Source organism: Lepidochelys olivacea (genome assembly GCF_965140295.1).
Source record: "Lepidochelys olivacea isolate rLepOli2 genome assembly, chromosome: 6".
In the NCBI taxonomy this organism is placed as follows: Eukaryota; Metazoa; Chordata; order Testudines; family Cheloniidae; genus Lepidochelys; species Lepidochelys olivacea.
Window position 1 is genome coordinate 173,133 of NC_140416.1, and position 9,477 is coordinate 182,609.

General features: G+C 64.9%; 1 protein-coding gene across 3 annotated transcripts; it reads left to right on the forward strand.

The window, feature by feature from the left end:
• On the forward strand, positions 1-4,981 carry ZG16 (zymogen granule protein 16). Of its 3 annotated transcripts, none has more exons than XM_084632466.1 (4): positions 1-268; positions 2,741-2,808; positions 3,915-4,047; positions 4,527-4,981. In XM_084632466.1, exon 4 carries the CDS (start codon positions 4,561-4,563, stop codon positions 4,834-4,836), a length of 276 nt encoding a protein of 91 aa, XP_084488592.1. In that variant the 5' UTR covers positions 1-268; positions 2,741-2,808; positions 3,915-4,047; positions 4,527-4,560; the 3' UTR covers positions 4,837-4,981. The 3 variants fall into 3 exon arrangements, with proteins under 3 accessions (XP_084488592.1, XP_084488594.1, XP_084488593.1); XM_084632467.1 differs by lacking the exon at positions 1-268 and adding an exon at positions 1,884-2,010; XM_084632468.1 differs by lacking the exon at positions 2,741-2,808.
• The last annotated feature ends 4,496 nt before the right edge of the window (positions 4,982-9,477 follow it).

The window sequence follows — 9,477 nt, forward strand, 5'->3', positions numbered from 1 at the left end:
CTCTTCCTGCAACAAAAGTCAATTTTGCACTTGCGAAGCAGACCGTGGAACTGCTCCCTTTCACCCTTCCGGCCGGGGTAACCATCACCAGGGTACTCAGACCAGTGGGTTTTGCCAAGGTGAGACAAGGTCTGAGTTACACAGCCAGGGCCCATCCGTTTCTGCCGTGCCAAACCGCGATTGCGAACAGAAGGGGTCTTTCGTTAATCACGGGGGCTTCTCAGGCAAAGAGAACAGACGTCAGGGGACGATCGTCATTAAGGCAAAGGTAATTGGGACGTTCTGCGCCTGGGGGAGCGTGCTGCAACCCCCCCGGTCCTCGTTTCCGAGCCTCGTGACCTCGCGCAGAGAGCAGGCCTGGGAAGGCGCCGGGGGGAGGCCGTGGTCGGCGGGAAGTCGGTTCTCTGTCCAGAGCTGCGTGCCGTGAACGCATACAGAGTTACGAGGTCCCTGAGCCCGGCTGTGCGCTGGGGGGGTCAGCCCGCCACCCGTGACAAGACATTTCCATCCAGGCCTCGCGCGTAATGTCCCTGCCCCACCGCTCTGGTTTCCCTTGTGCGCCCCGAGCGCGGGGGGGCAGACGGGAGCAATGCCCGTCCCAGGCTCGGCCCGCGGCTCGCCACGGCCAGGCGGTAACCGGCAACACCCAAGGGCCAGAGGACACCCCGAGCCTGGGAAAGGATCGCAGGGCTTGGCGCTCAGGCTATCTCCCCATATACAGGAGCCCTGCACATCCCCTATTATCCACGTATGCTAATTATTGGGGAGGGCCCCCGAAGCTCGACCGTAAAGCGACAGGTCTCCGTCAAAGCCCCGGCCCCACCGTCCGGCATGGACAGAACCGGACAGTAACGTCTGCCCGTCCGTCGTAGCAGGGAAGAGGTGGCTCAAGGGACAGATGGGGCAGGAAGGGATGGGTGGTAATGTAAGGTGGCCAGATAACAGTGTTATCTTGGGGTGCAGGGGAGGGTTGGGGTGCTGGCTCTGGGAGGGGGCTCTGGGCTGGGACAGAGAGTTGGGGCGCAGGAAAGGGGGGCAGGGCAGGGGCAGGGGATTGGGATGCAGGAGGGGGTGAGGAGTCTGGGCTCTGGGAGGGAGTTTGGGTGCAGGAGGGGGTACAGGGTGCTGGCTCTGGGATGGGGAATCAGGGCTGGGGGTTGGGGTACAGGAGGGAGTTCGAGTTGCTGGCTCTGGAAGGGGGCTCACGGCCTGGGATTGGGTGCAGGGTTTGGGGTGCTGGCTCTGGGAGGGGGCTCAGGGCTGGGGGTTGGGGTCAGGAGGGGGAATGGGCTGTGGTGGGGTTGGGGTGCTGGCTCAGGGCTGGGGGTTGTGGTGCGGGGGGGGTTCGGGGTGCAGGAGTTTACATGGGGGGGCACCAGTCCCTGCGGTGGGTCGCTGGGTGCAGGGTTTGGGGGTACGTGGGGGGCACCAGTCCCTGGGGCGGGTCGCTGGGTGCAGGGTTTGGGGGTACGTGGGGGGGCACCAGTCCCTGGGGTGGGTCGCTGGGTGCAGGGTTTGGGGGTACGTGGGGGGCACCAGTCCCTGGGGGCGGGTCGCTGGGTGCAGGGTTCGGGGCAGAGGTGCTAGGTGCAGGATTTGCTGAGTCAGCAGGGAGCCCGTTAGCCCTGGTTGTGCCCACGGCTAACGGATGCCCCCCCCCACAAGTGCTGATTTCGCAGCCTCCCCCGAGAAAAGTCAGGGGGGCTCTCGGCTGGGCCGTTGGCCATTACACCGCAAGGGACTGATATCCATCCGTCCGGGTCTGGCGCAAGCGATGGGTATCAGCCCTGGGGGCAGTGATGGGTGGGGCGGGCAGGGGGGCGGGCGCTGAGGGGGTGATAACTGGGGGGTCAGCACCCCATGGGCACACGCCTGGGCACGTCTGCACACGGGGGTACCCAGCTCCCGCCCCAGGGCTCCTCGCACGCTCCCCCCTGGTGCCAGCGGCTCGGCGGCCCCCAGGGCTTCGCCCCCCGTTGGCTTTCGTCCCCAGCTCTTCGCCCTGCTCGTGTGAGTCCGCTGGGGGGGGGAGCCTCCGGCCAGATCGCGGGGGTGGGGGGTTCCCCCTCCCAGGGTGCAGGCTGCCTCCAGCGCCCTCCCGGCCACGTCTCCGGGTGGGGGGCGCTTGGGGACCTTCTTGCCGGCAGCTGCAGGCTGCCCTGTCCCGGAGCCGCCCGGCCTTTCCCTGCCCGGTTCCCGGCCTCTGTCCCGGAGCCGCCCGGCCTTTCCCTGCTCAGTTCCCGGACCCTGTCCCGGAGCCGCCCGGCCTTTCCCTGCCCGGTTCCCGGCCTCTGTCCTGGAGCCGCCCGGCCTTTCCCTGCTCAGTTCCCGGACCCTGTCCCGGAGCCGCCCGGCCTTTCCCTGCCCGGTTCCTGGCCCCTGTCCCGGAGCCGCCCGGCCTTTCCCTGCCCGGTTCCTGGCCCCTGTCCCGGAACCGCCCGGCCTTTCCCTGCCCGGTTCCCGGCCTCTGTCCTGGAGCCGCCCGGCCTTTCCCTGCCCGGTTCCCGGACCCTGTCCCGGAGCCGCCCGGCCTTTCCCTGCCCCGCTCCCAGCTGCCTGCCTGGCTTTGGCCTCAGCCGGGAGCTGGCACCAGGTAACGAGCCCTTCTCAGCCTCAGGCATCCACCAGCGCCCACCCCGGGGGTGGGGGGGACACCGCCTGGGGCACCCCTGGGAGGGCTGCAGACGCCAGGGTGGGGGTGAGATGCGGGTCGCTGAGCCTCTCGCCGGCTCCCACACAGGATGCTGCTCCTGCAAATCCTCGGCGTGACCCTCCTGCTCCTGGCTCAGTCTGCCGGGGAACAGGGACGTAAGTAGAACCAGCCCCCCACGCTGCCAGTGCCCCTCACTCCCGACCCGCAGCCCCCGGCCAGCCCAGCCCTGCCCCCCAGCTCTGCCGGTGCCCCTCACTCCCGACCCGCAGCCCCCGGCCAGCCCAGCCCTGCCCCCCAGCTCTGCCGGTGCCCCTCGCTCCCGACCCGCAGCCCCCGGCCAGCCCAGCCCTGCCCCCCAGCTCTGCCGGTGCCCCTCGCTCCCGACCCGCAGCCCCCGGCCAGCCCAGCCCTGCCCCCCAGCTCTGCCGGTGCCCCTCGCTCCCAACCCGCAGCCCCCTGCCAGCCCAGCCCTGCCCCCCACGGTGCCAGTGCCCCTCGCTCCCGACCCGCAGCCCCCGGCCAGCCCAGCCCTGCCCCCCAGCTCTGCCGGTGCCCCTCACTCCCGACCCGCAGCCCCCTGCCAGCCCAACCCTGCCCCCCAGCCCTGCCGGTGCCCCTCACTCCCGACCCGCAGCCCCCTGCCAGCCCAGCCCTGCCCCCCAAGCTCTGCCGGTGCCCCTCACTCCCGACCCGCAGCCCCCGGCCAGCCCAGCCCTGCCCCCCAAGCTCTGCCGGTGCCCCTCACTCCCGACCCGCAGCCCCCGGCCAGCCCAGCCCTGCCCCCCAGCTCTGCCGGTGCCCCTCGCTCCCGACCCGCAGCCCCCGGCCAGCCCAGCCCTGCCCCCCAGCTCTGCCGGTGCCCCTCGCTCCCGACCCGCAGCCCCCGGCCAGCCCAGCCCTGCCCCCCAGCTCTGCCGGTGCCCCTCGCTCCCGACCCGCAGCCCCCGGCCAGCCCAGCCCTGCCCCCCAGCTCTGCCGGTGCCCCTCACTCCCGACCCGCAGCCCCCTGCCAGCCCAACCCTGTCCCCCAGCCCTGCCGGTGCCCCTCACTCCCGACCCGCAGCCCCCTGCCAGCCCAGCCCTGCCCCCCAAGCTCTGCCGGTGCCCCTCACTCCCGACCCGCAGCCCCCTGCCAGCCCAGCCCTGCCCCCCCAGCTCTGCCAGTGCCCCTCACTCCCGACCCGCAGCCCCTCCCGATTCAGTGTATGAATCTGGCTCTGATCCAGTTTCACTCTGTCTTTCTCTTGCTCCCTCGTTCCAGGCCATCGCTGACACTCATATTCCGGGGAGTTCGGCTCGGCCTCAGGGACCCCGTTTTCCTACTCAGGGCCGGACCGATGGGGCCCCATCACGGCTTTACGGATCTGGGAGCATTGTAACAGCTACATCAGTGGGTGCGTGGCGGGGGCGAGATGGGGGGAGGGTCGGCGGGTTTGGGGGGCAGTGAGGGGAGAGAGGGATGGGGGAGGGTCGGAGGGTTTGGGGGGCAGCGAGGGGAGAGAGGGATTGGGGGGAGGGTCGGAGGGTTTGGGGGGCAGCGAGGGGAGAGAGGGATTGGGGGGAGGGTCGGCGGGTTTGGGGGGCAGCGAGGGGAGAGAGGGATTGGGGGGAGGGTCGGTGGTTTTGGGGGGCAGCGAGGGGAGAGAGGGATTGGGGGGAGGGTTGGTGGTTTGGGGGGCAGCGAGGGGAGAGAGGGATTGGGGGGAGGGTCGGCGGGTTTGGGGGGCAGCGAGGGGGGTGAGGGATTGGGGGGAGGGTCGGCGGGTTTGGGGGGCAGCGAGGGGAGAGAGGGATTGGGAGGAGGGTCGGCGGGTTTGGGGGGCTCTACCCAGACCTTGGGGGGCTGCTCTCACCCCTCTCCCCTGCCCCCCAGCATCCAGCTCAAGTTCGGGGAGAGGTGGGGCGACATGTACGGGGCCAAGACCCAGGCGCAGCTCGCGGTGACCCTGCTCCCCGGTGAGCGGATCACGCAGGTCTCGGGCAAACAGTACACCTATGTCTACCAGCTCATCGTCTCCACCAACAAGGGGCGCATCTTCTTCTTCGGCCAGCCGTATGGCAACTCCTTCAACGCCGTCCCTCTGTCCTGCACCGAGTACCTGGCCTTCCTCACCGGGCACTACAGCGGGGGGTCCCTCACGGGCATCGCCATGCACTGGGCCGAACCGAGGAAGCAGGAGTGAGAGAGAATGCCCCGGCGGGATCCCAGTGGCAGGGAGTTCCCCAGGCTAAGGGCAGATTTTCTCCATTTACCCTTCTTAGCTTGCAGTCCAGAGATCATGAAGCCAATTCCTTACTAGAAGTAGCAGTTGATGAATTAGCAGTGAGGGGGGTGAGGGATTGGGGGGAGGGTCGGTGGGTTTGGGGGGCAGCGAGGGGGGTGAGGGATTGGGGGGAGGGTCGGTGGGTTTGGGGGGCAGCGAGGGGAGAGAGGGTTATATGATCTCATGAAATTAACAAGCAGCAAAATCAAGTGGCAGGAAGTTCCACAGGTAACCCCTATCACGGTGTGTTTACCTCCTTGTCCCCTCCCCTTAGGGCACTGCGATACAATGTTTTTCCATAGTTAGTTGCTGATTAATTGCAGCCTGTTTGTGCTAGCGAGGTGCTAATTAAAACCCTAAAGCATGAAACGCTGCTCTCCGATGTCTTGGATTCTCAGCCGTCGTCGTTGTGGGCTGTTTATTCTGTCAGGCATGGGTCTTTTCTCACGACCCCAAACTGCCGAGCTGGGCACCGGGCCTAGCTGGGGGACAAAAGAAGGAGGGGTCACCTGATCTGACGAGAGGGGGCCACAGAGAGGGACCCAGGTGATCCCACCACCTCCCCCGGCTGGATCCCGGCCCAAGGCTGCTGCGCGGGGCCTTGCCGTGGGGCTGAGCAGGTGGGAACTCTGGGTACCGAAGCCCGGATCTGGTTGAACACCGGTTCGTCTGGGATGGGGACGGGGTTAGTATCACACGAAGACCCGTTAGACCCGGGCGAGGGGTGCGAACGAGCCAGGAGCCGCCCCGGGGAACTGCTCGGAGCCGCCCAACGGCTGCTGGCTCTGGGAGCCGGGTGGGCGACTCTTCCCGCCCATCCGGCAGGCATCCGGCTCCCACCCTCGTTCGGCTGCCCGGAGCCTGGTCCTGCGGCAGGGCCCCATTCCCGACACACACGCCGGGGATTTTCCCTTCCCCCAAACCGGGCAACTTCCCTGGCCTGTCTCTGCAATCCTGCCAAAACCCACGCCCGGGGGCTCCCCAGACAAAGGGAGACGTCTCCCTAGGCAGCCCAAACGAACCCGCCTCGACCCCGGGTCCCACCCCTGGGCTAACGCGCCAGACCCCGCTGTCCTTCGCCGGGAGGAGGGAGGTTGAAGGCTGGGTCGGCCTTGGGCCCTGCCCCACCCTGCCGAGTGCTGAGCAACAAGGAGGAAAGTTGGCTCAAGACACAGCTCCGGACAAACACGATCTCTGTTGCTTGCGGGCAAAGCGTGGGGGCGCTGCCCAGGAGCTGCTGGGGGACAAGGCCCAGGAGGAGAACAGTTGCCAGGCTGGGTGCTGAGAAACCCGGGGATTTTGGGGGGGGGTTAAAAATCCTGAAATGGGGCAGAAAAACTTCTGACCTCCCAGTGAAAGTCCATGAGCGTTGGGGCAAACCCCGGGAGGGCTGAAGCAACACGTCTTCGGGGAGATTCCCGAGGCCCCTTCAGCCCGACCACGCTGTGAGCCTGTGAAATGCCGGGGTCTTTTATTGACCTTCAGGGTTCTGGCAAGGCTGGAGTAACAGGGTGTGACTCCGGATTGACCCTGGGGGAGCTGAGATCAGAACCCGGCCCTGACCCCACTGCTGTCAGGAGTGACTCCGGATTGACCCCGGGGGAGCTGAGATCAGAACCCGGCCCTGACCCCACTGCTGTCAGGAGTGACTCCGGATTGACCCTGAGGGAGCTGAGATCAGAGCCCGGCCCTGACCCCATTGCAGTCAGGGGTGACTCCGGATTTAGCAGCAATATTAAGCCCTTTCTCCACCTCTCATGGGCCCCAGTCCCTAGCAGAGACACGGACGCACAAAGAAGCTGATTTAAGGAGCTGGGGTTATTCTGTGCTTGGAGCAGCTGGATGATGGTGGTGGGGGACCCAGGAGTCCTGGATTCTCTCCCCAGCTCTGGCAGGGGAGCGGGGTCCTTCACCCTGGTGCATCTCACACAGAAGTGTGGGTTTGTGTGGAGGTGGGGGGTTGTTGTATCCCATATGGTGGGAGAGGAGATGGTGTGGGGTGTATCCCCCATGTCAGAAGGCTTTTCCCCCATTATGGGTGCTGGGGTGGCTGGGGGGGCGAGTGTCCCAAAGACACAAGGAAGAGAGGATTTGTGCTGGTTCCAAATTGCTGCTGATTTATTGACACCGACTCTGCTGGGACACAAATGTCGGTGGAAGGGGGGTTAATATTTGGGGGGCCTGGGACCCCCGGCAAGGGGGGAGGTTGGGGGATCCAGCTGATCCGGCCCCAGGTCCCTGCCCCACGGTGCCCCCTACTGAGCCCTTGCCTGCTCCCTGCAGCTGGATGGGAGCCGGCGTCCCCTAGAGGGGAAAGGCCGCTCCCCATTCCCCCACCCCCCACAGCCAGCCAGTCTCACCGCACCCTGGGGCCAGATCAGAGCTGGCGCCCCCTAGTGGGGAAATACATTCATATTTGCTTATATATAAAAATATCTAGGGTGACCAGATGTCCCAATTATATCCGCTCCCCCCAGAGTTCGGGGCTTTGGCTTATATAGGACCCTGTCCCCCCACCCTGTCCCAATCGTTCACATGTGGTCGCTGGTCCCCCAGTGTCTCTGCACTCACACAAACCCAGGCAAAAAACGTCGCCATCGGTCTTTGAAATGGGCGGCTGGGTGCAGAGACCCAAACGCCTCTGAGTTGGCTTTAAGGGAGTCGCCTTTGTAGATTTTGACACGGGACCATGACCATTTGGGGTTTAATGGCTGTAAAGCGCTAATGCTTTGAACCAGGGAATCAGTGTCTGGCCCTCCGTGTGGCCACCAGGCAGCGGTGAACAAGGAAATAGATCCAAATAAACCTTGATATTGTCTGTCCAAAGTGTATGAGGCTCGGCACTGCGTCCTGCTCAGCCTGGCTGTGTCGCCGTATGGAGCCTCGGGGTGTGTAACGCGGTTTCCAGCCAAAAAAAGCTAACCCTGCCCCAAAAGTGTGTGCGTGTTGGGGGAGGGAGATTAGGGGTGCAGGATGCCTGGGTCCCACCTCACCTTGGCCCTCTGGGGAGGGAGATTGGGGTGCAGGACACCTGGGTCCCACATCATGTTGGCACCCGGAGGGTGTGACGAAGTGGGACTGTTCTTAATGTTTCCTCTGAATAGTGTGGGGGTACCTCAGTTTCCCCGATGCAGTTCTTAAGTTTCTAGGGGGTGGGATAAGGGTGTATGATCATTGCAGAGCCCTAGAGGGCCGGTGTGTGCAGGAGTCTGGACACAGAGAATGGCCGACACCCTGTTTCCTGGCAACTGATGGCCTGGGCCCTTCCCCCCTGCCAGGTGAGAGCTAAAGGGTTGGAGAACAAAGGAATCAGGTGACCTTCTGGCCCAGGAAAGGAACAAAGCCCAGAGGAGGGGGGGCTGGAGGGAGTTTCAGTTTGGGGCTGGCTGGGACATGGAGTGAAGTGCAGATGTGGTTGTCTGGCTCACTGCCCCCCAAAATGGACCCAGCTGAGGGGTCCTGTTCTCTGCACCTACAAGCTCTGTGTTAGACCATGTTCCTGTCGTCTAATAAACCTTCTGTTTTACTGGCTGGCTGAGAGTCCCGTCTGACTGCGGAGTTGGGGGGCAGGACCCTCTGGCTTCCCCAGGAGCCTGCATGAGCGGACTCGCTGTGGGAAGCGCACGGAGGGGCAGAGGAGGCTGAATGCTCCGAGGTCAGACCCAGGAAGGTGGGAGCCGGGTGAGCTGTGTGTCCTGCAGACAGGCTGCTCACAGAGAGGAGACTTCCCCAGAGTCCTGCCTGGCTTCATGGGGAGCAGTTCCAGAGCATCGCCCGGGGACTCCGTGACAACTGGTGGCAGCGGTGGGATGTACTGCACCCCGTGGACGGCGCTTCCTGCAGTAAGTGACTGGGGAGCAGTAACACGAAGGGGGATTGCCGAGGACCAGGTGTGCTGAAGGCTCAGAGAGAAGCGGTTTCGGGGGGCAGTTAACCCCTGGGAGTGTGTGACCAGCAAGAAGGACTGTGCAGTAACAGGGTTCCCCAGGGGATTGCAGCGAGTGGTCCCAGGGACGGAGGAGTCTGCAGCTCGACCCTGGCAAAGAGGTGGTGACCTCGAGAAGGGCTGGCACACGAGGGGTTCTCCCTGGAAACCGTGGGGAGCTGAGAGCACACAGGCCTGTGAGTCCACAACAACTTGGGAGGAGCGGAGTGACGGCCTGTCACCGTCTCCTTAAGAAGGACATTGTAACCCTGTGCAGAAAGAGAGGGTTGAGCGTTGGAAAGTTCACCAAAGCAGAGTTAATCGTGCAGCTGGAGGAGGATGACCGCTCTAAGGAACAGATTCCTGACCCCAAATGGGGCTATAGCAGGATCTGGGAGCAGCTGGAGTGGGAGCCAGGCATCCCCAAGACTCCTGTCCCCGACCAGACGAGGGTCTTCACGATCGGGTTCCCCATCGGGGGATCGGAGATGGACGGGATTGGAGCTGAGTCCGAGGGAGCAAGAGGACTGTGAGAGACAGCGAGAGCCCGAGAAAGAGCTGCAGAAGCAGCAGCAGCATGAACTGGCGGTGGGGGAGCGGAGAGGCCTAGGGGACCCCCCAGGGGTGAGTGGGGA